Source organism: Plectropomus leopardus, chromosome 2, assembly GCF_008729295.1.
Source record: "Plectropomus leopardus isolate mb chromosome 2, YSFRI_Pleo_2.0, whole genome shotgun sequence".
Classification (NCBI taxonomy): Eukaryota; Metazoa; Chordata; class Actinopteri; order Perciformes; family Serranidae; genus Plectropomus; species Plectropomus leopardus.
Window position 1 is genome coordinate 3,199,212 of NC_056464.1, and position 27,689 is coordinate 3,226,900.

Here is a 27,689-nt window from a genome sequence, read left to right on the forward strand (position 1 = left end):
AACTGTTGGAATGATTTTATATATTTAAACACACATTTTCAAAAATCATTGAGTGTAAAAAAAGACAACATGAATCTCTTAACATTTCTGTAGCTGAAGCTAATCCCTGAACATATAACATTAAAATCCATTAAAAGCAATTACGTGAAAAGTCAAACATTAAAAAAAAAACTACAGTGTATGTTCACTGAATAGCGAGGAAGTTCAAGTGTTAAGGTCAGCTGTCCTGCAAAGAAAACAAATGCTGACTCAGTTATCAATTAAGAGGAACGATGTCTCACTGGAGGTGATTTTCATCCAGCAATAAATACAATGGAATGCATTTCAACTGAATAATAAAAAAAATGGATAGAAAAACACATCCAAACAACAACAGCTGAACTCTGTCTTCTGTCTATAATTAAAGTTAACGTTGCATGATTAAGACTTTATTATGGCCTGCATCCTTTCTTAAATACAATAGTAACAAATATAAAATAAGAAAACAATTTAGAAAATCCAGACTTCTGTCTTTAAACCTAAAAAATTTAATTAGCACATCATACAATACAAGTTGATGGATTTCCTACTTACAAATGCATACACATTAAAGAGAAAGGTGTTAAAAAAACCTTTAAAAAATAATATCAAAAACTCCAAAACGTGCTTTAATACTGTAAAAAAAAAGACTACAAAAAGTCATTGCAGCATCATAGAAAAAAACAAAATGTCTACACATATTTCATGAAGTTGTCCTCAGTGTAGGAGCTCTGTATCGCTGCTTGCAGAAATCTTGTTTCTTCAGGAGAACGGATGTCATCAGCTATGTGGTGGAATACACTGAAATCTTGTCTGCGTTGGTCACTGCATTGTGAAGCTTGTAATGGTTCAGAAGCTGTCTCCAAGATCTACTGCAGTTCAGCAGCATTTGGTTCCCTTGGAGAGGACACACACATTTGAGCTATGAAGCCACATAACAGCTTTGAGCTTTAAAGGGATAGTTCAGATTTTTTGAATTGGGGCTGTATGAGCTACGTATCCACAGTCAGAGTATTACATACAATAGATGTCAGTCAGCATGCCCCCGATTTGGAAAAGAAGGCTGGAGTCTGACACAGTAGCTAAACAATGTACTGCTGTAGATTGGGGTTAGCAATAAAACATATTTAAGCCTCCTAAAATAAGTCCCAACTCAACAGCAGTTTACCTGTATGCCATATTGAGAGTATTTTCACTGCTTTACCTTAATGTCAGACATTTCTTTCCAGTGGTAAAATCAAGCCATTGTACTGCACTTGTACTGCAGAGCCAGACTCCATTGATAAAAACCGTCACTGAACATTGATGAACACAACAGCCGCTGCTCTACCGCTGCCTCAATCAGTTGGTTTGTTTGTGATGTTGTGTGACTTTGGCATGTAAAAGGGTTGGTTTGGATTTAGCAAAGTCACACAATAAACAAAGTAACCAACAAATGGAGACAGTTGAACAGCAACTCCTGAGTTCAGCGAGCTAAAATGACTATTTTTATCTATGGAGTCTGGTGGCTTTGACGAGAACATAGATGGGAAACTGAAGCTGTTAATTGCTTCCCTGTTGAAATGGGCTGTCTAACGGAAAGGTATTATTTTTATTTTACGTTGGACTTTTTTTAGGTGGTTAAAATATGTTTTGTTGCTGATCTTCATCTGTAGCAGTACACTGTAAATTGTGAAAGGTTGATTTTACTTGAAAAAGAAACTGATTGCCTTAAAATATAACTATTAGTCTTAAATTTTGATAACTTTATATCTTTTGTTGAGTTTACTTAAAATTTTGTAATATTTAATTACTTTTATGAAGTTTTTGCACCTTTAAAATGACAAGTTCAATTAAATCAATCCTTCTGCGTTTCAGCAACTTCAGTAAACCAAGTTTCCTGTGCTATATATGTATTCTGCTAGTTGCAACCTCAATTATATTTGTATTTTCTTAAACATGTTAAAAAACAGAATGTGTAGCTCTCCTAACTTCATCATTGGCAAAATCCTCTTTGTAATGACCATGCTAAGTCAGACGAACTTGTTTTACTTATGTTGTTAACACTTCCAAAGAACAACGTAATTCCACTTGATATTTCTAAGTTGCAACAACTTCATCAAATTAAGTAAATATTGCTGAATTCTGAGTAAACATAACAATTAGACATAAGTAAACATAAATAAGGAGTAACAGTTATATTTATTTTCCTTTTAAAGGCAATCAATTAAGATTATTTTAAGTAATATTAACATGTCAGATTTTACTGTGTGCATTGCTTACTTCTGTGTCAGACTCCAGCTGCTTCTCCAAACTAGAGGCATGCTGACTGTCATCTGTGTGTAATACACTGACTATGGTTAAGTACCCCATAGAACCATAGAGCAGAAATAAGAGATGAGCTGCAGCATCTTACCAATGATGCACAGTCCCTCCTTGGCCCTGGTGATGCCCACATTTATCTGGTTGGGATCGCCCACAAAGCCCAGATTTCTGGACAGCCAAGATCCATCTGGTTCACGCTCAATCTCTTCACTCGGCAGAGAGCACACTGTAGAAATGATGACGTAACGCCATTCACTTCCTGTAAGACAAAATGGTTGCGCGCCACATGATGAGCAATTGTTAAACAACAGAGTGGAGGTTATTTTTTGGTGTCTCCTGAAATACCAAACTGAGTCATGGGATTGTCATTTACAGAAAAACTGTTTTATGAAATTATATTTGCCATTTCACAATTGAATGTCTCTGTAAACCAGTCAAGTTGCAGTTACAGTTTCCATTAGGGATACTCAACTTGCTTTTCTTGGGGGCCGCTTTTGCAAAATGACAGGAAGCCAGGGGCCAGTCTCAGCAGCCCCATACATGCATGTGTGTGTGGAGATACAAAAATCTGGCTGTCAACTGAATAAGTGCACTTGAAATGTTACTCAAGTATTTCCATTTTGTGAGACTCACTTAATGGAAATAATCTTTATATTTCACTAAATGTATCTACATTTACTTCTATACAGATAATGTTATTTCATTTAAAATCTGATCATAACGTGACAAACTGATTACCTGCAGTACAGAAAGCAGTTACTTTAATTTCAGTAAAGGATTTGTTGTTAGGTACATAATCACCTTGGCTTTTAGTGATTGTGGTAATGGTGATTTCATCCATTCCCTTCTCCCTCAGCTTTTCCTTGATTTCTGAAACTTGTGCATTATACGGCGACAGAATGGCGATACTTTGCTGTTCAACTTTGGCATCCTTCACCAGCTTTTCAGCAATGTCAACCTGCAAAAGAACCAAATCAAGACCAGTGATTGAATGCAATAGTAAATAATACCAATGAGTGCTAGCATGTTAATGACTTTATAGTAACTTTTTTCCTTTCATTTTAATATTCATTTTTAAAATCAACAAGAAAACCAAGGGTGCCCAGTACAGTACCACTTTGTCTCTCTCCTCTTGGTTTGCTTTAGAATTCTCGTTGCCCTTGGCTGTGCTGACAACCAAACTGATGGTTTTTCCGATGATGTCCCCAAAAACGATTGGCATTGTCTTGTTGGCAACATGCAGGACGCTGCTTGGCTGCTCCACCCCAGTGTTCAGTTTTCCCTCATAGTATTCTTTTGATGGGAACTCGCATATGTTCTTATGCTATAAAGACACATCAGTGATAACCAGTGGTTACAATTTCAGATACCTAACTCAGACAACTGGTAATACAATAGTGCTACAGTAAGTACATGTGTGCAAAATATAGCCTACTGTCTAATAATACACAATATATAGTCAGCCCATTTTCATTCCCAACTTGTCAAATACAGCTGCTTTGTCAGTGATGTCAGTGTCAGACACTGACGCAAAGAAGCACCTTTTGCGGCAGTATGATACACACTGGGGGGTGCCAGTTTGTAATACTGCTGGTTGGACAGCATCAGTACCATAACATCAAGAGCCAGAAAGTCCCTGTAGGGTTGGCCGAAGGTGAGTGGACAGGTCAAACAATCCCAGACTTTCACCTGGGAGCGCATTGTTTGCTTCCCTTGTGAATGTTAAGTCAAACCATGATGTGTTTTTTTTTATAACTTAACCACAAGGAAATAAATGGAAATGTAATGTGTTTCACCAACTTTGTTAGTATATTTTGAAAAGACTGCATGGAAGTAATGAGCAGAAATTGTATATTTTCAATGAAAATGGAGGAGTACTTTGAAAAGACACAATGCATGCACTGACTGTAAATTGACTACCTGTCTCCTAACGTCCAAAACTGATTCAGAAGGGTACCTAGCATATCATATTTTGACATGACGGTCCACTGATAAAGCGGTGGTATTTGATGAGTTGGGATGAGAATGTGTTGATTTAATGCACATATAATTCTGAGTGTGGGCAACTTGACTCACTCTCATCCGAAAGAGTTCTTCAGTTCAGAGTCAGAACTGAAGAGGCCTTTCTGATGAGAAAGGAAAACATCTCAAGAAACTCAAGCAAGTCCAGCTGCTATACCAGCACTTAGAATTAACATGACTTGGATGACTAAGAATCTTCCTCAACAATGTACTTTAAATATTCTCACCATTCTGTACTGGGTGTCCAGCATCACTGCCCTTTTCTTGTGTATTGTGTAGTAGCGTTCAAACAGAGACTTGGCCATTCCCATCTTCCTCACACGCTCATTCTTCACAATGGGTCGTAACTGTTTGTGGTCACCAATCAAAACGATCTGGAAGTGATATTGTACAAAATAAGAGTGAACACCTGTTGAGAGGCTTGAGAATACTTGGGTCATAACAGCACCTGATAAATCTACTCATTGTATTTTAAAAAATTAAATATCTGGTGGAGAGCAGATCATGAGGTCACCACTGAGCCTATTTAGACCTGGTATTAACGTCTGTCTTGGCTGAAGTAATCACAAGTGGACAGCGCTAAATACAAGTGTTAACGACCAACAGGACTCATTATAATCTAATCCTTCAAACCACTTGCCAAGGTGGTCTGGGATTGACTTCCAGTCTTTTTTAATGTAAATGTTAATGTGATGTTTTCCTTGACAACCATATAGCAGGAAAAAACGTCATCAGTGCAGAATGTGGTGGTCATTTTGGTAACAGAGCTAAAATTATAGAAATATAGAAACATTTAATAAATTAAATGAAAGAAACATAAAGCTATTAAAATATGTCATCCCTAAAATGTAATTGAGTTTTACCTTTCCCATAATATTTTTTATCCAATATCAGCCTGCTACGTAGTAATGTTTATGAAAATAGCAAGCACAAATGCCTACAATATGTTTTTAGTTACAAGCTAAACTGGGATAGTAAAAGCCTAATATTTTGTGATTTAGTACATGGAAAACCACTGCTCTATAACTTGCCAATTTTAGGTTGAGTTGGACAAAGTCTTGTGTGAACGTTCATTGTTTTGCCCAAAGGAAGGGGATGTGTTGAATTCTGCTGACAGCAATGTCTTTAGCTGTATCAACAAAGCTGCTAACATGACTAGTGAGCAGCGAGCAAGACTGTGACCTCTGACCTTCTCGTGAAAGTTACCTGCACTTAAACAAAATCAAAACACAAGTGGTTAGCTAGAGACTCATGATAGTCACAGGCATTAACAATGATGTGTATCTGCTGTCCACTTGTGTTTGGATCACTGAAATACATGTTAATACATGGTGTAGACAGACTAGTAAACATAAGAATTCATACTTCATGGACAAAATTTTCCAAAAATGTCATTGACATTTGGCCAGTATGTTTTGAGATTCATTGCTATGGACCAAACTGTTGGTCAAGGAAAGATTTTGACCTGACTTGGATGGCGTTATTGTTATCACTGGGAAGAGTCCTATGAAATTCATGTTTTTCAGTTTCATGCAGGACAACCCTGCTAATAGTTGGCATGATGCTATTGTTACACCTGCGATACTTAGACCCTAGTATTCCAATACATAATGTGAAATAATATAATTCAGTTCAGTTTACATGACGATAGAAAAAGTCAAATTATAGTATCAGTTCAACTTAAACTGGACTTTTAAAATACATGTGAACATGTTAATCCAACTGAAATCATACTAAATTTCTCAAAGTCGGACTGATACACCCAGATAATGCAGCTGGGGGTTTATTTCCTCATTCATGTATATGCCTCAACTGGACCTGAATTGGCTTAGGTCCTGGCTGCTCTATCATCCCAGCATAAATTCATGGAAGAAAGCAGGGAAAAACAAAAGAAGAAGAAGAAGAAGAAGAAGGGAAGGGAAAGAAACAAAAAGAAATGGAGTAACCAAGCAAATTGTAGAGTATTTATGAAATGTACAATGCTGAAAAGTTATCCGTGTTGTCACCAACATTCGACATGCAACCCGTTTGCCACTTGCTAACTTGTTTGGTATGTAACATAATAGGTCAACTGTAAGAAGGTCCAGTGACAACTAGCTGGAAGCGGGGACCTCACAACCTACCGTGGTGGAGTCAGACATACTTTCATTAATTAAACTGATTCTACAGTGGTGCTTGAATACTGGGACAGTAGTTCATCTGCAAACGCTCTTGTCTTTTTACTGCATTACACTAACTTGGTTGCCTCTCTGGAGCATTTGTGCTCGCTTGTTTCGTAGTTTTCACAGATCTTGGCTGCAATCTTGGCTGTGCCTGGATCGTGGTGATGGCTGTAGTGATGCTGCGACCCTTTGGCTGTGCTCATGCTGTGGCTGCACCTCTGGCTCGCCTTGATTGTTACCATTATCGCTGTGCTTCTCTCCCCCTCTCCCCCTCTCTCATTCTCTGTCTCTCTCTTTCCTCTTTGTCATTATTGTAATTTAATTGTTATTTATGACATCTATTGCATGTTTGTCTGTTCTGGAAGAGGCATCTCTCCTCAGTCACTCTTCCTGAGGTTTCTACTATGTTTCCTCCCGTTACAGGTTTTTTTGGGGGGAGTTTTTCCTTAGTCGATGTGAGGGTCTAAGGGAAGAGGGATGTCGTATGCTGTAAAGCCCTCTCAGGCAAACTGTGTTTTGTGATACTGGGCTTTATAAATAAAATGGAATGGAATTGAATAAAATGGCCTACCTTTAGCTGCACTTGACTTTGCATGTAAACATACTGATTGTTTGATAAGGATTAGGGTTTTAAAGCAGTGTTTTTATGAATCAAGGCACAAAGAGAACAACTTTCATCACAGACACATCCAGGGCAGTGATAAAAGAAAGCAAAAGCAGGATACTGATTGTTAAATTAAAAGTTCACCTTTTCTGGTTTGTTGCAGACTAATGGGATCAAGGCCTGGGGTTCAGTGGCCATTCCGCATTCATCGATAAGGATCTGACGTGCACTGACTGTCTTGGTCAAACTTGGAGTAGAAGACTGTGTACATGTGCACAGTATGATATCATGCCGTTCAAGCTCATGTTTCCGAGCATCTCTGAGAAGTTTTTTGTATCTAGAAGAGAAAACAATCCATATTGTTAGAGTTGAAAATAAAATCTTAAAATTAATTACTTACCCTTTTCTATTCTTTCTATATCTTTTTTTAAACAGGATTTTAAAGCACTTATATTACAGACATATACAGAAAACTAAAATGATACTAACAAATTTAAGACATTAGGTTTGATATAGCCCCATTTGGGACTTTCTCATCACACTGAGTCTAAGAGACTATGAGTTCCCTCTAAAATAAGGAACAAGTTTTTTAATAATAATCAGGGTCGACACAAAGTGGTGTCCAACCTAGCCCGATTTCAGAGTGTCTTATCACTGAGTTGAAGACACTTTCATTAAAAAGCTCTAGAAAGCAGCTCTTTAATGGTGATGGGGTTTAATACCCAACCATGTATTTGCAAAACCAAATTGTCTTCATCCCGTAAGTCTTTCATGTGCAACCAAAAGAGAAAATAATTCCACCAATTACCTGACGAAGGTCTGAAGATCAAAATGTTGTGTATTTAAATAGTATATTGGAAGGAACAGGACAATGTGGGTGAATTCTTTTCTTTTTGCCTATGGAAAATGTCCTCCTTATTACCTGTCTGCAAGTTTTTGAAGGTATACATGAGCCTCCACATTGTAGTCTCTTGTAAAACCAAAAACATGCCTCATTTAATACTCGAAAACAAACTTCTACAATCAACACAAAGGTGAGATTTCAACCTGCTCTGACTCCCAGATCTTAAAATACCGACACTTTGTCATGCCCCTCAGGGTCACATAACAATGCATACCCTTTATCATATCTACATGACATGCGTCTAAAACACATTATAACACGTGTTTTCTGTCTGATGCATTTGCGGTCAGGTTTAAGCCACAAAAGTACTTGCTGAGGTTAAAAAAAAATCATGGGTTAATATAACTTTTACATAACTTCACGTTAGGCCTACATAAAACGACGGGGACCACAATAGGAGATGCTACGTAAGGCATGTAATGTTACATTACAAAACATTACTTTTGGCTTCTCAGGAAACATAGGTATGGAAGTTATTTAATGTTTCATTATAAAAAAGACCTTTAATTTCACAGAAGATGTAGCTTACGTAAGTCACGTAATGTTACGTTAAAAATTATGTTTGGTTTCACATAAGCTGTAACTACATAATTTAGGCAATGTTACATAAAAACCAAACCAAAAAAAAAACAAAAAAACATGACTTTTGATTTTGATTTCACATACTGCTATGTCCTGGGTGAAAGTGCAGTTTTTCACCCATGCACCTCCACTTCCTTCTGCCCTAGTTTAGTTAGTTGAAAGCCCAGATCATCTCATAAAGACGCAAAAGGGTGTCTTTGGCGTCAATATCACATGAAGGGTGAGATAAAGCATAAATATTCAACGATATGGAAATGAGAACAGGCTGAAGATTTAGAAGAAATGAGTAAAAATTATCATTCAGGAATTCCCTTCATTTAAGTGTCTCATTGGTGACACTTTCATGCAGCTTTGAAGTTTGTTAAACTAATAGTAAATGTGAACTTACACTTTCACTTCTTCAGCAGTCAGCTCCTCTCCTTCTTTGTTGAGGGCAAGTTTAATGCGTTGATCAAAATCTTTTATTTGACTTGAATATGGGTTGGTGTCCTGTCGCATGCGGTGATGCAGAGTGATGCTCCTAAACCATTAACATAAATATGCCAGTGTTAGGTATAGTTTAAGACATTTTTCAAGACTGTCATCAACTGGTGTGGTAACAATACCTGAGCTCTTGTTTGGCACATTCTTGGCGGAGTGACCTCTGGGAAAACTGAAGAGTGCAGTCTGGATAGGGATAATCAAGCATCTCCACTTGTTGGCTGTAGACCCTTAGGGGCCTTAGTCTGTCCCCAAACCTCAACAAGTACTCTGTGTTACAATAGTAAACCATGGGTTATAATAACAGAAAGAAATTCAGCTTAAACTTCAGCAGAAAAACAAAATAACTTGCCTGCAACAACATCAACAGACTTGTTGGACGGACCGCAATAGAGAATAACTTGTTTCTTGTTCGCATCCATTGGGTCAACAAATTTCCTTTGGTTCTTAGAGTTCAGCTCAAAGAAACAGTACACTATGTACACACCCACTACTGTCTTTCCAGTTCCTAAGAGACAAAAGGGAAAACTGGCCTAAGCCTTTGCAGAAATATGAAGCATCAGGCATTAAGCATCATAAGTTCCAGCTCTTACCAGGTGGTCCCTGTATAAGTGTGAAGGTATTATTTAGCGCTTTCTCCACAGCAAGGTGCTGACTCAGGTTAAACGCTGGTAGTTCATTTGGCAGCTCTCTTCTCATGTTGTGCCACATTGGTCTTACTGTAAGGACAATATGACAAGGTATTTTTTTGCAGGCAAAAAGAAAAAAAAACATCCTATTTCAAAAACATTTAAGAAATTAGCAACCCGTCTTCCGTGAACTCAGTTTTATGTGTGACTCACATTGATACAAATAGTTAAAGTCTATGCATGAACAGATGATGGTTTAACATACCCTCTCTTGGAATGTGTGTTCCAAGTGCTATAGACTTGACAAGATCAGATGCAGATGTAATGCTGACAACAGCATTTTCTTTCCGGCTACAAATATAAAAGATGAAACTGTATGTCAACAGCTGATTTGACGACTGAAAAAGACATTGTCTATTAACACTGAACGTTAATGTCAATTTAAGGAAAATGAGAGCTACACTTGAACTTACATGTCAGGCAGAAGCTTTGGGATTATTTCAACTGTGAAACAGGTGTTTTTCTGAAAGACACAATCAGGAATGGTCTCCATTGCCAGGTGATTGACATAGAACTCCACTTTACTACCTTCATTTGAAGGGTTTTTCTGTTGGTCTACTTTTCGCGTGACACCATGGGCCACCCATGTGAACTCTCTTGGGTCCACCAGTGCAGAATGTTCTGGGGTTGAACTCAACTTCAAACCTCTTTTCCGTATGCACAGTAAACACTTTGAAAGGTTACATTCAATGGCCCATTCATTGATCCATGCCAGAGGTAAGAAGAAGCTTCCTGTTAGTATGCCTTCCTGCTCTTGTTTGAAGTTTACCACCAGGTTCTCAATGACTATGCTGTCACTTTCATCCACTGCAGTGGAAGCAGATTCCATCTCACACAACGGCTTCCAGATCCGTACATACTCCTTGGTGTTGCTATAAAAAATCCTTGATGGATCATCTGCAGATCTGGAGAAGCATGTGATAGGGCTGTGTACATGGTGCACGCAAATCTCAAACTTTGGTTTAATGCGCACCAACTGAACAGCAGGCATGTGATAACCTCTTTTCACCTCTGTTGTCATTTGGATCTGAAGGGTGTCACCTCTCTGCAAATAAAGTTTGATGTCAACCTCATGCTCCCTTTGTTCCTTTTGCTCTCCGAGGGTACATGCGTTAGTCTTGGAATGAGGCATCTCAGGTGATTGTGACAGGACATTTTGTCTTTCAAGTGGATTTGTATCAGCATCCATTGTGAGAAACTTTGCATGATCCCAGTTGTCATTGTCAATTGCTTCAATAGTGGCTTTCCATTTTGCCATCGGGAGCTCAACCCAGGCACCACAGTCTGGCATTTTCAGTTCTTGATGGATTTGCATGTTGTCAACAGCATAGATCCGCCTTTTCCATGTAAGAATGATGCAGTCATTTGCCTCATCATAACTCGGTTGGTCAAACAATTGTAAATCTTTGTACATGATTGATACACTCTCTGTAAATATGTTCTTGTTAAAAGGAAATGCCACTGCAAAACTATCTCCTTTGGGACAGACTACAAAGGCTAGCTTTGAAGCACTTTGATTTCTCATGCTCACTGCATAGGAGATCTGCTCAGCTTTTTGTTCATACTCCTTGGCATTCTTGAGTTTGTCTTCAAATTCATTGCACAAGGTCGTTATCTCTCGTGTTGTGTATTGGACATCCCTGTCACATATGAATGAATGCAAAAGTCTCTGCAAGATGATGTCCATGTACCGCCGTATTGGCGAGGACGCTTGTGTGTAAGATCTTACATTCAGAGAATAATGCCCAACCTGTGCTTTGGAGTAATACTTGGAACAGATCACTTCAGCTTTACTAGAGCACCTTCTGAACTGATCAACAACTGGTTTGAGCAGAGGGTGGATGTCATCGGCAGCAATCAGGTCCACCATTTTGTCTATGTCATTTTCTCTGGCAGCTGATTGTATGTCTTCCCATACTTCTGTGAGTATGCGGAAGTTTTCACAGTTTGGGGCTTGTTCATCATGGTCAATTCTGTGCCGCACATGAAAGGACAGTGGTATTAACTCTCCGCAGTTCTCCTTGAATTCCTTTATCTTTTCAGGATCTGGCTTTGCTTGACAGCGAAGGGGTGTGCAACACCTGGTTTTCTCTGAACCAATCAAAGTCTCAGATGCAAGTGTATTGAATAAGACACTCAGCTCTTCAATCATCAGATTGGCTTTGCGCTTTCCAGGCAATCTGTGGTCATCAGGTTGAGAATAAGCCCAATCCGCAAGTCTAATTTTCCTTTGAGCTTTTGCAAAGCAATAAGCCACTGTGACACAGTCTTCCACAGAGTGAAATTTAGGTGTCTCTTTATATCTTGTAGAGATCATGTCCTCTGCTTCTTCATAAGACAACTGCTGCTTCGACTTGATCAATGACAGCTGGAATTTTGGCTTTCCAATGATCTCATGCATTTTCTTGTCCACTGTGAACATCAATGAAACCACCCTGCGAACTTCACCTGACAGAAGACTGAAGTGTCTGGTGATCAAGTTGTCAGGGAACATATGCATGGGGTTTTCCTTACTGCAGTAATACGTAGCACCACGTTGTTTTGCAGCCTCATCCAAGGTACCACCTGGACTCACAAAGCTTGCCACATCTGCAATATGGACTCCCAACTCATACTGGTCTCCTATTTCCCTGACACTGATGGCATCATCCAAGTCTTTTGCGTCTTTTGGATCAACAGTGAAACTCATAATGTCAGTTATGTCCTTCCTGTGTGTCAAGTCTTCATCTTTGTGGGAGAGACCCTCGTCTAATTTACATGTGTTGAGTGCAATTTTGAATTCTTCATTCAGGATCTTTAGTCCATCAATCAAAGAATGTCCGATTGGAACAATATCTATGACATTCCCCAAGGGAATATTACAATTTTCTTTCCAGCCAATCACTTGCACCACAAATACATTGTTTTGTTTGAGGTTTTCATCAAGCCGTTCATATGCTGCAATCGTCCAGCTTCCATTAATTTGCTCCCATATTGGAATGAAGTTACGTCTGTTCTTGCTGATATGTATGCATATTTTCGGTGCAGATTTTGTAATGGGCATCATCGTTCTTCTGACAAATTTGCTATCAGAATTATGTCTTGGTTTGCTGTAATCCTCATCCTCAAGCAAGCACACCTGTACACGAGCTGATTCAGCTTCTTTGGTGATGCTGACTACCCTTGCCGTTTGTAAGACCACTTCATCTCCAGTGAAAACCCTACCCAGGTTTGCCTTTCCCTTGATGTTGATACGTATGGCGGGATTACAAAATGGTATGACATAACCTCTGTTATGCACTTCCCTGACCAGCTTTCCTTGCTTGTACATCTCTGGTTGCTTTTTACACAACCCCACAATGTCTGCATCATCATCATGGATATTGTACACTGATCTTGACTTTTGGTGGTCGAAATCTGCAAATTTCAATCTGTCTTCATCTGAACTATATTCTGTCTTCAGCTGTTCATATTCATCTTTCAACTCTTGAAGAATTTTATCACTGAAGGTGTTGTTCTCATCCACATGTTCAGGCTTTTGAAACCTTGCTGTTTCCGTAACATCTTTTTCAAAGAAATCTTTGGTGAAATGCTGTGGTTCAGCACTGCTGTTGCTGATGCAATGGTCTATGTAGCTCTTCCAAACTGCTGAGCATTTTCCAAAGCAAGCAAGTGCAGCAGCATCTCCAACCACAACCACAAGGGACTGAGCCCTAGTCATTGCAGTGTTTAACACACGGGCATCATTGAACAGCTCCAGACCAGGCAAGTGAGATGTTTTCAGGCTGTCACGGGTTTGTACAGCTGTCATTATCACTGCCCTGAACTGTTTGCCTGTAAACATAGGAAGACTTTGTTTATTATGTAAAATAGCAATTAAAAAAGGTAAGCAGTTTAGCAATCCTTTATGTGTAACATAATAGGATTGTCATGCAGGAGTTCCTAAGCCAAATTAAAATTACCTTGCACATTTGCAAGATTCTCAACGTGGACTTCAGCGAGGCCTCTTCTTGAAAGGGCTGCCCTAATTTGCCGTACCTACAATCATAAGAAACAAGTAAGATTAAACTGTTGCAACTCTGAAAATATACAATGGTAAGAATGCAAATACATTTGTGAAAAAATCTCCAATCTATCATTGATGTAATTAATTTCAATCTTTTCATTTACCTGAGATCCCTCTGATAGAACACATATTGAACTTTGGTCCTTGGTCCCCCAGGTCAATGGCCAGTGTTCAAGAATCTCTCTCGCTGCTTCAACCACTTTGGCAACCTCTTTTGAGTTATACCAAGACATAGACACAGTGTCCAAGACACACTCTCCTCTCACATGGTAAAACTTCAGGGCATGGCCTTTTGCAGGAGCCGGAATATTTGCAGTGGCTTTGATGACATCATTCTTACCAACATAAAAATGGGTGGACACAAACTCCACGATTTCTTTGGTTGAGCGGTAGTTTTCACTGAAAATGATTCTACTGTTTTGGGCAGCATCACACTTTTGGCCTTGATAGTAGTGGAACAGGCGATTAAGGAGTGTATGATTTGATCGATGATGATCATCCACCGAGAAAAGCTTGGGTCCCATTTGCATGTGATCTCCAGCCAAAACAACTCTGGTGTTTGGCCCAGCAAGCGCAAGAGACATCAAGGCTTCACATTCTAGCATCTGGGAGGCTTCATCGATCAGTATGTGGGTGAAGTATCCCTCTGGGAGCTTTAGGTCATGAAAATGTCTTGCCATTGTTGTGGTGGTTATGACTATTTTGTGGCGATCTAGGGCAGCTTTTGTAGGTGGTAGAAAATACTGTCCATCTTCTGAAAGTAAACAGTACTTCAGAGTAATCTCATCTGTGGCAGACAAAGCACTCCCTTGTTTGTTTGCTTTTATTCTAATGGGCCTCATTCCATTATTTTTCTTGTCGATGAATGGATGCAAGTGATCTCTGATGTACAGATCTGCAGAACTGAAAGGAAACAAAAATGTCAAGGACAAAAGCACATGTTGATGTTGTATTAAAACTTATTTCCAATAGTACAGCATAAGGCCCAAACACACCAAACCGACATCATTGAGCTAGCGGCAACGAAGGCGGACTGCTGTGTTGCCTCACATTGCTTGTGTCTTGACACAAATGTTTGAATTATACACACTGTCAAGGCTTAACAACTGCCAGCTTGCATGTATGTTCTGCATGTGCATGACAGGAAATAAGTCTCCATAGTAGCAGGCTGTGGCAGTCTGTAATTGCCATTTAAAAAAAGGGAAACCTAAAGACTTACAGGAAGGATTCTATATGCTAATTAGCCAGAAGCACATTAACAACACACTGATGTCAAATGAACAAATGATATTTGCATTGCAGCAGAAAACAATAACATAAATAATTAACTTTTTCTGTCAAAGAACTCAATGACATATAACAAGCTGTACTGATATCAAGCCCTTTCAACTTTATCTCTGTTTGTTTTCCTCACTTTTGTTTTTCTTCTCCTGCACTGAGCTAGACTGCCAATCAGAGTGAATTTACTCATTGTTGGGCTTGGCTGTCTCCACACAGATTCAACATGCTGAACCAGCTGAAAAAGCCGACAAGAGTCGACAAGGGTTGACTAGCGCCAACGGTACAAGACACACGGCAATTATCTAGGGCGAGGAATGCTCATCAATGGCCGACCTCTCTCTTGGTGTGTCAGAGCCCTTAGAGCAAATAGTTTAGTCTAGATCGTTAATTCTCAAACTGTGTTTAAGTGCCACATGGTGGGTAAGCGAGAGCCTTACTAAAAGACCTAAGTTGCCCAAGTCAGGGTAAAACTCAAGGTCAAATAAACCAAAATAATAATGTAATTTAAATTAATTTTATTAGACAATATTGATCAAATAATACACATTACTTTATTTCAGAAATAAAGGCTGAGTACGGCTATGTAGGGTCGATGTGATGTGACGGGACATGAGGTGAAGTGCTGTGCTGTCTGACACAACATTAACTAGTCACATAAGTTTAACGTAGTCAGATTTGAATTTCTCAGCTTGTAGCCTAATCAGGGAAATTAGTGAAATTTTGACATTACTACAAGGTCTAAAAAACAGCGGCGAGTGACAGTGCTTGCACTGACGGAGTCGATCAACGGAGACACTCTCAGCACCACTTCCAGCACCAATTGCAGTAAGAAAATAACAAAATGTTACGATGCTAGCTATCCCAATCTGGGATTTACAGTCACAGGGACAGAGAAGCAGCAAGGATCCCATTGTTTTATGTATGGTGAAGCTCTAAGCAATGACTGGATGAAGCTGTTTCATTTGTGATGCTATTTGCTCACTAGATATGCTAACCTAAAGAGTGAGAAAATTAAACAAATTACAAAAACAAATGACATTAAGAGCTGTGCCACCCCCATGTCAAGGGCTCAATCATGCAAACTTGCGTATTGCAAAAGCTGGTAAGCCTCACACTATTATTACTATCATGGGCTAAGGGGGCTCTTTCGTTGTTGCATTGTTGGTATCTGTAGTGGGAAGTGGTATTTGTGGAAATGGGTTTGATATATAGTAGATGGTCTGAAAAGTTTGGGAACCTCTGGTCTAGATTAACACTTTCATATAGGGAGTGCATGTCCACATGAATCAATCAATCAATATGCCATTGAACACATTTCAAAAATATATATTACCTGTTGGTGTGGGTGCAAATGAGCACTTTGTTGTGAGGCTGCTTACAAAGCTCTCTGGCTGCTGTAGCAAGGGTGAATGTTTTCCCAGTTCCAAATGGTCCATAGATGAGAAGCGGTGCCACAAATTTCTTGAGATTGGAATTCCCCGTGATAAAGTCAATGGCTGACTGCTGCTTTGTATTCAGCTTCTCATAGCGGATGTTATTCACAGGAACTCCACAGTTTTTAAGGTCTGGAAGCACTCTTCTTGTATCAGGAAGGAGGTCTATGGCCTTGTGCATGTTGCAGAAGCTGTGGCGATTCAGCTGAAACTGCACCTCCATTTGATAAGATTCATTACGATTGAGGTGAAGATCTGAGCAACATTTTTTAGTCAGTTGCAAATACATTTTGTTGTCACTTGTTGTGTCATGCAGAATGGTGGCTTCATAGACCTTGGAGTTTTGACTACTTGAAGACAAAGGGCCGATCAGGGCAGATTGGATGCTCCGTTTTAGTGCCAGCCCTTCTGGGGTGTCTGGTGTGAGACTGCAAGGAATGGAGACAGCACAGAACAGTTCCCCTCGAGGAGCATTAATCAGGCCAAACTTTGGATTGTTCAACATGTCCAGTGTTGTAATGTCTCCACAAACATTTAGTCTAAAGTAAAGAAAGAAAGAAAGAATAAAAAGGTTAGGTTTGATAAAAATGAGGAAATTCCAAACGTCTTTAAAGGAAGAGGCTGTAGATAGGCATATTACCTTGAAACAACCTGGTCCTCTGCATGTTCCTCATTGTACAAGAAGTGGTGCATTCTTTCTTTATAGTTCTCATTGTTCAGAGGTGTTTGGATGTTGTAGGAGGATTTATACTGAAAGTTAATCTGAGGAGGCTTGTACTCCTTTAACAGCTCCTCCTGTTCCTCTGTCCTGGATGAACACGGGATGATAACTCTGTTTCCTCGATGCCAACGCTTAGCGCTTTGGAAAGTGACTCTGCGGCTCACATTTGGTTGTTCAGTGTCATCCAGTGACAGCTGGCCTACTCTCACTTTGAGTTTCTTCAAAAGCACTGGTCTCATATCAAAATCTAGCACTAGCCACTGGTCATAAACTCCTGGGTTGATAGATGTGAAAGACACAGTGATGTCATAGGTCATGTCTTCACCGCGGAAGTTTTCCCCTGCGGAGTAGATGCAGGGTTCAGAAATGATGTCACCAAGGGTGAATGATGCTCCTGGTTCTTGCTTCAGCAGCGCCACGTGCACAAGCTGTCTCTGCACATACAGAAAAAGTGGCACATAAGCATACTATGGCAAAACACCATTGGGACCTGACAGAAAAAGCCTTTAACTTCAGGGCATTTTATATACTGTATGTGAAATGGCCACAGGCACAAAAGTCCAGGCAGCTAGTAACTGTGGAAAACAAAATGCAGTGTGTGTTGTGTTGTTGGTTGTTGCTAGGCTCTGAGGAAGACAGAAAGTGGTCCCGTTGTCTTTGTGACAGCGCATCAACAATAATTGTATAGTGCTTGGAAACATTCGTACACTCCTTCTCTCTCTCTCCTCATCTGCAAACACCCATGTCTATTACTGCATAACACTAACTCGGCTTCTTCTCCAGAGATCCCTTCTTTTGTAGATTTTCTGGATTTTGGCTACGCCTGGATTGTGGTCATGGTTGTGCTGTTGCTATGATCCTGCCTTGTGGTTGCACTGATACTATGTTCCTACCAGCAGTTCAACTTCGATCGTGGTCATGGCTGTGCTGGTGCTGTGGTCCTGTCTGTGGGTCCTGGTTGCACCGATTCACCGATTTCTATAGTCCATTTCCATAGTCTCAGTGGAACTGGACTGTTAATTAAGAGTCGTATTAAAACACTGTTGAGTTATCTGAAGTGCAGTAGTGGCAGAGACGCACACCAGAATGTCAGACGCATTAAAAGTGAAACTGAACCGTTCATTCTGCTGGGCCTAAAACGGTCTTTTACTTCGTCTTTTAAATCTGCAAATACCTCCTCTCCGCTATCGACCTGATCAGCTGTGAACGTATCAACAAATCAATTATCCACCTCAGGAGTGACATTCGGCTGCAAAGGAGATAAAAAGAACCTGTGGCGCTGCATTCACAGACCCGCAAAAGTGTTGGATATTAGAGTGACACCACAGATAGAGTGACACTAACCGCTACACCTCAGATACAATTAAATGATGATATAAATAAACACAAGAAAAAATATCAAAAATTATATTCAGTCATTTATCTCTCTTTCTCTCTCTTTTCTATATATCATTTTGTCATCTACTGTAATTTAATTATTTTCCTTACAACATCTATTGCACGTCTGTCCGTCCAGGAAGAAGGATCCCTGCTCAGCCGCCCTTCATGAGGTGTCTACCATTTTTTCCCCGTTTTTTTGGAGAGTTTTTCCTTAGTCTATGTGAAGGTCTAAGGACAGAAGGATGTTGTATGCTGTAAAGCCCGCTGAGGCAATTTGTGATTTGTGATAATGGGTTTGATACATAAAATTGACTTGACTTTAAAATCCACGACAGTGTATTAGGGCTAGTGTTCAGTTCAGTTCAGTTTAGATCTTTATTTCCCCTCAAGGAAAAAACTGATTAGCAGTAAAGTTAAAACAAATAAATAAATAGACATTACATACAATCACAGCAGTAACTGAATAGTGATTAGAAAAAAAAACTAAAAAAGAAACAGAGCCAGGTGGAGGGGGGTGAATTTATGAGATGAACCTTGGATATTCACTGAGATTAAAGAAAGACAGAAAAAAAGGAAACATTCAACAGATGCCACCATTACACTAATAAAGACATAGAATGAGCAGTGCTTTGTGTCAAATTAGACCAAAAAGGTTAGGTTAGGTTTATAACACCCTTTACAGAGTGTACTTAGCCAAAGGTTTAGTGAGCTATTGGCCTGGGGCTAAGAAAGCTTTCACCTGGCACAATCCTGGCCCAATATATTCAGTGCTCATTGCAGTTTGATTATATGTAAATTAACAGTTATTATTGTGATTGGGTCTACATCATATAGACTGGACAAATCATACAGTTCAATTGAAAGTAGCTGAAAGAGGGCATATCTTCACCTGCTGTGAAGGCGTTGGACATACTGCCACATACTGGGACACAATGATGCAGTAGTCCAATTAAACAGCCTAATCGAGCTATAACAGTAGCTTGACCAAACTGTGCATGTAAACACACTGAGCGGGGACTAACCCTGACTTCAGCGTTAAGCTTGCTGGCCTAGAGCAGGCTTAGACTCCAATTTGCTGAGTTATTGACTAAACATGGGTTAAAAGTTTCCAGTGTATAACAGAGCTAATGGCACTTCCATCACTTTTTTTGTGGTGAGCTGCTGGACCTTTTGGCATTTGACACAGGAAAAAAATAACCAACCTCCATGCCTTATGGTAAAAATCTTACCTCTGTTTCAACTTGGAAGTTCCATTTCAGTGTTGTATTGCCCTGCTCACACTCCACAGTTAAATCTTCATCACAGGAGATGCTGACGTCGTCAACTTGCTCTGAAATCTGTTCATATGAAACAGTGAATTAAAATAGTGTGATTTAGGACAGTGAGGAACTGAAGAATAACTGATTCAGCTGTCTATTAGTAATATAAAAATATATCGCCTATTGACTCACCTAACTAGCCGCCTTTGTTAGAAGTCACAACCTAGAATTATTTGTTGTATCTGAATGATATGCAGTTTATGACATCCCTGTACAGCATGAAGAGCCAGTGTGGACTTACAATGTTGTCCTTTTTTTAACTGCGATGTAGAGAGATTCTAGTGTTGCTAGGGAATCAGAAATCACTACACTTACTACATATACTTCCTAGAGACCAGTGTCTCTGGTAGACTAATTTGTGTACCCACAATGCACCAGGTCCAAATTCAGTCAGACATCTTTATCTCTACTGTAGTTTCAGCCTGTTCTCACTCTGAACTTGTCAAATACCACGCTCTGCTAGTGCACCAAAAGCTACCTTCTGCTTCCAACCGGAACGCTGTTAGAAGGCACCAGATGAGAACGCGCTCGGACAGATTTTCTGTTATCATATGCTGGATGGCACCAGGCGCGTTCACATGTAACGCACACAGGTGATGTCAGTTGAGAACACAGCCGGACAGAACTGGTTATGTGCATATGAATCGCTGAAAGACAGCGTCAGGTAATAACACTGCCAGTAACCATGTAATAAGAGGAGCATGACTGCGCTTACAGGTTGGGTGGGGAGGTGGATGGATCCCACAAACAACTGACTTTTGTGTGGGAATCCAGAGTTGCTTCCTGTGTAGATGTGTATGTGTTTTTTCTACACCTTACCATGTGCCTCTTTTGCCTGAATCTAACCATCTGTGACTTTGTTGCCTAATCCTAACCATCGTCACAGTCCGTGCTGTTGTGTAAACATAAGGACCATGCAGCATCATTCCACCATGTGCATTTGTTTACAGCACGGTAACAGCATCCACGCCATCCCATAAACAGCTGACACGGGAGGATACCTACAATGTCATAAGTTCACGCAGAAGGCCACTGACAGAGAAGCACCATATGACGAGTTGGCATTAGAACGTGTTGGTAGGTTATCAAATGGCGTAAAACAATAAAAAAATCAAGTGCTCAGGTCACTCACAGCCTGTCGTGGTCGACCACTCGGCACATGATGGAAACACGTTCTTCATCATTTCCCCTTTTATTTCTATGTCGTGCAAAAGTTTATTCTTCTGTGTATCTTTTCAGGCCTGACAGCACTTGCTTCTTCTCTAGGACGGTGAGAAAGTTCTCTACAACCTTGAAAGACCGTTTGTGATATAGACTGGATGCAAAGACTTTTTGAGAACATGTGATGCCGCTCAGCACACATCCTGCTAAACACACAACTTTTAACAGATAATAATGAGACAAAATATGAGGACCTCGTACTCACAATGTGTACTTCATTACTGCTGTTTTTGTATTCCTCCAAGAGCCTTTCATTGTAGCACATGAGACCTTGGGCTCCAATGTTGTGTCTGATCTCCCTCTCCTCTTTAGCACGCATCATCCACTCCTGCCATTCTTCCTCAGAATGAGCTTTTGGGCACTTGTCTCCATACTCACAGGTCTGTGGTCTAGAATGAAAAGACAGTTTTAACATCACAGTACAAAGAATATACCAATCAGACTTCAAAGCCAGGACAGAAAAAATATAAAAACACATCTAAATGTTTCTCAGAACATTATTTCTACTTTTTTTTTTTTACTACCATTGTTTTTGGAAGTGTTCCTGAAGCTCATATTGTGGAAGATTCAAAACACTTAAAACAAATCAATTGTTATGTAAATCGTTCTATAAATATTGTTATATTAATTCCCTTTTTGTGTATGTATTTACTTTGTCAGTTAAATGGAAAAACATATGTTAAAAAGACAATTATTTGGCTTTGATAACTGAATAAATCATATATTCATTCGCTCATTCATTGAAGGGGTAGGGGGTTAACAAAGAGCTGGAGACCCTGGAGAAAACCAAGGCAAACTGCACGCACAATAGTTTTTCATTGTGACTTTTTCATTTTCATTTTCATTTTCATTTTCATGTGTCACTTCATATTTAAGTGGAAATAGATAGTAGTCAGGCTGTTTTTATGAACTGCTCATAAGTTTTTTTTGATGAAAAGTATGCCCCAAATTTCATACATATCTCATGTAATCATATTATCATTGAAAAATTACACAAAGAATGTTTTTAGTTATGTAGAAACTAGGGGGAAAAAAAAGACAAAAAAAGCAAGCGAAAAACTATTTATTGCTAGTATTCTTTTTTTCCAGGTTATTTAATTTTATTTAAAAACGTCTTTAAATTAAATTATTTATTCTACTGATTTTTACGTAATGTTCTTGTACAAATTTCTTGTTAATTTTTGGGTAATTTCTTATGTTGTTATTCATTGGCCTCCTTCAGATGTTTCTGAAATAAACCAAGTCAATTTGCTCAGGATTCAAAGAGTTATATATGCAGTTTTGGGAATGCAATGTGTTTTTGATAAAACAAAGAGGTTAAGTTTGGGGTAATTTAACCATTTGAAACCTGAGAAAATTGGGAAAAGGGCTACTGGGCTACTTAGGATTAAATGACCCCCAAAATAACAAAAAAAAGTAAAACGTACAAGAAAATTACCTAAAAATTATTTAAAAAAGAAAAAAGTTAAAACAAAGAAATGACTTAAAATAATTTTTTAAATAATAATCATAATAATAATTCTATAAAAAATAATTTTTAAAACATAATTATACAAATAATAAATGTATTTAGCAAAAAAAATTTCCTTAGCTTTGAAAAAAGAAAAAAAATCCAACTCTAGTTGTTTCTCGCAATTTGCTGAATGGTTTACCTCTCACAAAGCTGAAAGTCCAAGCGCTGGTTGTGCGGAGGCTGTCGTCCTCTCCACTTGGTGGTGGTGTCCTCTGAGAGTAGCTGCGCATGCTCCAAAGAGGTGCAGTGCTTATAGAAGCTCTCTGGGGAGTTAAGGACCAGCAGGCAAACTTTGCAGTACATGGTGACCTGTCTAGGCTTCGCCTGCCCCCGCTGGCTCAGCTGGAGGAGATGAGGCCGAATGTTGAGCCCACTGTGCTCCACTTTCCACACAGCCATCTCCACCTCACTCTGCGCAGACTGGCAGTGTCCGGCCTCGTGCCAGCATGGTTTGCCCTGCCTGACATGACTGCAGTACTTGAACTGACAGTTCTGGCGAAGAGGGCGCACCTGACTGTAAACGTGCTTTCGACTATTCTCGGACAGGTGATAAACTAAGACTGGGTCCCAGGTGTGCGCCACATCTGCTGAGCAAGTGGAATTCCACCGTTTGGTTGTTAGTTTTTGGGGACGATCATGAAAGCAGTCCTTGCAGAACTCGATAAATTCACCTGAAAACTGAAGGAGTATGCTTTCGGCTGCACTTTCTGCTGTCAAAATTGGCTCAGACTCAGTTACAAGTCTGATTAACTCAGATCTATCAATTTTTTTGTCTTTAACATAGTTCCATACCTCGGCTTCTTCGTAGCTTCTAGCATAAGTGCACCCCTGTCTGTGTTGTGTGCATCCAGAGCCCTCAACAAAGTAGTGGCACACTTGGTAAATAACATTTCGACCAAAGAATCCACCATTGGGCCGCTCAGAGACCGGCCTCCACTGGTGGGACGCTTTGTCTTTGGCTAAAAGCAGATTCCTCCTGCACTTGTGACTCACTGACTGGACTGTGTATGTTATTTCCTTCTCTTTGATAGCACACAGATCACACGCAGCCTTCAAATCTAGAGTCAGCAAGAGGTCACCCAGAGGTTCAGAGCTATCAGGTGGATCTGACCTTCTCTCAGACTGAGCTACAAGCTTACAGAGAAGCACATGCTCTAATCTGTGATGCTTTTCAAACGTCCAAACGGCAGCTTCCTCCTCACTTCTGGCAAAGGTGCATCGGTTCCTGTGCTGAGTGCAACCAAAGCCCTCTTTAAAGTAGTAACAGACCACATATTGACTCGGGTTTGGAAACTGAGGCCGCCTGGAAACAGGCCTCCACTTGCTGCCGCCTTTGCCTCTGCAGAGCAGGAGACTGCGCGCACACTGGTGGTTGACGGATTTTAATGTATACGTAATTTCTCTCTCATGGACAGAGCATTTGGCGCATGCAAGCTTGAGGTCATGTGTTCTGATAAGAGGGGCTAGTTTGGATTCACTAGCTGACATTGTGATGCTTTCATAGTTTCAAGTCAGCACCTTGATGTAGCAATTTCTGTTGTGTTTACAGGTGGCGGTTGGTCACAATAGACTCATATTTAGTCACAACTCTGACTCATTAGGTACTAAGGGACCTCTGACAGAATTAGGTTGGATTAACTTGTCATTATTTTCAGCAAACTGAAAATGAAAGTCTTTGAAGTGTCCAACTTTGCTTGAATGTATCTGAAAAAGAAAACAGTCGAGAAAACAGCATGATGAGAAGTATGCTCAATATATAAATACATTTCTTCTGCTCCCACACTACCTGTGTGTTTTATCACAGTAAGTCAAAATATCGGACTGTATTCATTGGATTCTCAGGACCTCTTTATGCTCTCTTTCCCAAACGCTTGGACAGAAATTGGGAAAAGGGCTTTTGGGTATTCTGCACCCTCAGCCTGGAGTTTGTTGCAGAATGACTTAAAAGTCAAGGAACTGGTGTCATTTAATTGTTTTACATCTAAAATAAAAAACTTAGAAGCAGATTCTATAGGGTTTGCATGTTTGTAGCCTTCCTGAGTGTCCAGTTTACTTCCAGAAAGTTGTCTTTTTACTCAAAGATAGTTCTCTTTTAATGCAAAGTTCAGTGTTTGTGGATTGGATTTTGCCTTCCTTTGTTTCTCTGTCTGCAATTTTGTGTTTTCACTGCTGACTGTCTTGGCTCAGTCTCTGCTGAAAAAGAGATTCTTAATCTCAATGGGACCAACCTGGTTATAAAAGGTTAATACATAATATATATTTAAAAGTAATAAACTCAAAACAAAATGACTTTAAATACCAATCAGTCATGCTGTGTTACCTTAAATTCACAAAGAAACCAATTCTTTTCTCGCAAGCCTTTGGTGAACGAAAAATCCCAAAACTTTTCAATGGCAAGGCGATGCATCATATTTGAGAAACACTGCATGAGTTGTGAGAATTCGTAAACAGATGTTTTGATATAGTTATGCTGTTGTTAATTGTGGTCCACATTTACTTCAATTAATCAACATTAGGTGGGTTTCCATTAACCCTCAAATTGCAAAAATTGAAATTGAAAATATAAAATACGTCAAATGGTACATGTAACTAATTACAATAATTAAATTACATAATAAATATAATCAGCTACAGTTACCGAGAAGGGAATATATTAATAAATTACAGTTATTAATGAAAGTGTTGGTGATTACAAAGGGGTTACATATGAACAAAAAATATCAGTTAAGAGTTTATATGTTGAATAACAGAATCATTCTGTTGCTTTACATCTTGCTGCCATGCAGGAATACCTGCTTTTGGCATGTTTTTGAACAACATGGGTCAGCAAAGCAGTTGAGAGTTCAACTGCTAGAGTGTACGCCCCATGTGCTGAGGCCTTTGCAGTCACCTAGGTTGCAACATCTATTCATTTTTGTTTTTAGGTCTTTTCAGCTTTATTGCCCTATTTTACCCTTTGAAACCTGAATCGACATCACATTTTTTGTACTTTTCTTTTATTCAGACACATTTCACAAGTATTTAAACCGTTGACCCCTGAGCAAAAAAAAAAAAACAACAAAAAAAAACAAGGGAAAAAAGACAACTAACAATGTTCTGCAATCTTCACATGTAGAAAATTATTTTATAATAATTTTTTTAAAGGTATGTAAAAATTGTCCATGATACTTTATTTATAATAATCATAATTAGACATTAAAATAATGCTGCACAGTTATTGTTATTTTTAAGCACTTTCCAAAACATTTCTTTGTTGCTAGTTTTCAGGTAATTTTCTGTTTTGGTATGCTTGTTTGTTTTTTTGTTTTGTAAAGAAATGATCCAAAATTCGCATTTTGGATCATTTCCTGCTCATATCCTTCTCCCCATGTTTTTGAAAGAAATCCAACCAGTTTGCTTAGATTTCAAAGAGTTACAATATTCGTTAGGAAAGTAAGTACAAAGTAATCAAATGTAATTAGTTACATTACTTTGATGAAGTAATTAAAATAGCTACTTAGCTCATTACTATTTTAACAGGGTAACTTCTAATCTGTACCTAATTACATTTCAAAAGTAACCTTCCCATCACTGAGGAGATGCACTCCATTTCAATCCCCCTCCTTCCCCGACGCGCATTCCCTCTGCTCTCCAAGTGGCCTCCGTGTGACCCGTGCTGTTGCGTAATCCCAGGGATTTAGTGGAATTTGTAATGAAACGCAACTCAGTTTTTTGACAGGAAAACCCAAAACAACCACTTGCTGCCTTGAGCTTACATTTTAGACGCACTGGATGGCGCAGTTCGCCATTTTCTTAACACAACAACAGCAGCAACACACACACACACACACACACACACACACACACACACACACAGAGAATGACGTAAATTGCTCATATTACCTCGGAGTGATATTCAAACTGGGTTTTAACGGAATAATATTAAAAAAAAACAACATAAAAAACTATCATAGGTGTCCTACAATTCAGCAACAACAATAAAATTCATCGATTTATTTTCCTATTAAAAAAAAAAGTCTACATTCATGTTCATGTCTGTCAAGTTTACTAATTACTTTGTCAGTTTTGCTGCAACAAATAAAAAAAATCCTACCGCTATTATTATAATAATGTGCTTACAATGATAATAATAACATGATAACAACAACAGTAATACGCATAATAATAATTACCGTCCAACCGGCTGATCCTCGGTTGTAATCTCGCGGAGAAGAGCTGAAGTGTTCCCGGAAAGTAACGTGAGAGCTGATGAACAGCAGCAGCATACTTTTGACTCTCCCTCTGTGTTTGAAGCGCTCAGCTCTTTTTAAAGATAACCGGGCAGCCCGTGACTTAAGTTTCGTTTTCCTAATTATGCGTCAGCATCAGGTTCAGCTGATAGGCATGCGCTCTGAACCCCATCTCACTTCCTCATTTTCACAACAGCTGTATTGTGAGGTTGCATCCATCCCTTTATGCAAAACCTCGATAATGTTCTTGTGCACGAGTCATTTAGTATTGACTCATTTTATCCCCAGTCTTTATTATAGAAAATATTCCTTTTCAGAGAAAATAAAACAATCTACCTTGGGGTTAAGATTGAACTTGTTTAATAATGTAGATCCACTGGTTTCAGCTTGTTTCATTTTCTTGATATTAGTGCAGTTTTCTGCCTTATTTCTTTGAAATTAAAGTTCATTCAAAACAAGACAATTTCATTATATGCAGCCCAATACCAGTTTCTACTGGACACGTCAAAATAACAGCAGATTCTGGCTTTGAATAGTTCACTCTGCAAACATGTTGTAGCTTTGATAAAGCGCTGGGCCAAACAGATCCAGATTCATCCTACAGTGTGAGAAATGAGTTTTCTTTCTTTAGGGTGGAGTGAATTTTAGAGGCACATCAGGGTTCAGGAGGTTAAAGTAGCCTAAATTTGTGTTCTTATCAGCATATGCCAACCTGTTCTCACTCCGAACTCGCCAAATTGCACCACTCTGTCAGTGCTTTCAGCGTACAAGCGTGATGCCAA

General features: G+C 39.2%; 1 protein-coding gene across 1 annotated transcript; it reads right to left on the reverse strand.

Annotated features, from left to right (window-relative positions):
- On the reverse strand, positions 1-26,977 carry LOC121952028 (helicase with zinc finger domain 2-like). The gene is made up of 20 exons (XM_042498543.1): positions 26,851-26,977; positions 22,818-24,382; positions 21,371-21,554; positions 19,855-19,962; positions 17,165-17,679; positions 16,425-17,063; positions 13,915-14,713; positions 13,707-13,782; positions 10,179-13,578; positions 9,971-10,056; positions 9,670-9,795; positions 9,429-9,584; positions 9,202-9,346; positions 8,985-9,116; positions 7,255-7,447; positions 4,572-4,718; positions 3,437-3,646; positions 3,124-3,280; positions 2,414-2,581; positions 1-915 (listed from the first exon to the last, which is right to left on the reverse strand). The coding sequence occupies exons 2-20, from the start codon at positions 24,164-24,166 to the stop codon at positions 803-805; spliced, it is 8,703 nt and encodes a 2,900-aa protein (XP_042354477.1). The 5' UTR covers positions 24,167-24,382; positions 26,851-26,977; the 3' UTR covers positions 1-802.
- Positions 26,978-27,689: the final 712 nt, after the last annotated feature.

What these genes read in the sequence shown, in the direction of transcription:
- LOC121952028 (XM_042498543.1), bottom strand. Translation starts at nt 24,166, where the DNA reads ATGTCAGCTAGTGAATCCAAACTAGCCCCTCTTATCAGAACACATGAC. An exon ending in AAGAGGAGAGAGACAAAGTG is followed by an intron (nt 3,281 to 3,436) that starts GTACTGTACTGG and finishes GTTCTTTTGCAG; the next exon opens with GTTGACATTGCTGAAAAGCT. An exon ending in CACAATCACTAAAAGCCAAG is followed by an intron (nt 2,582 to 3,123) that starts GTGATTATGTAC and finishes TTTGTCTTACAG; the next exon opens with GAAGTGAATGGCGTTACGTC.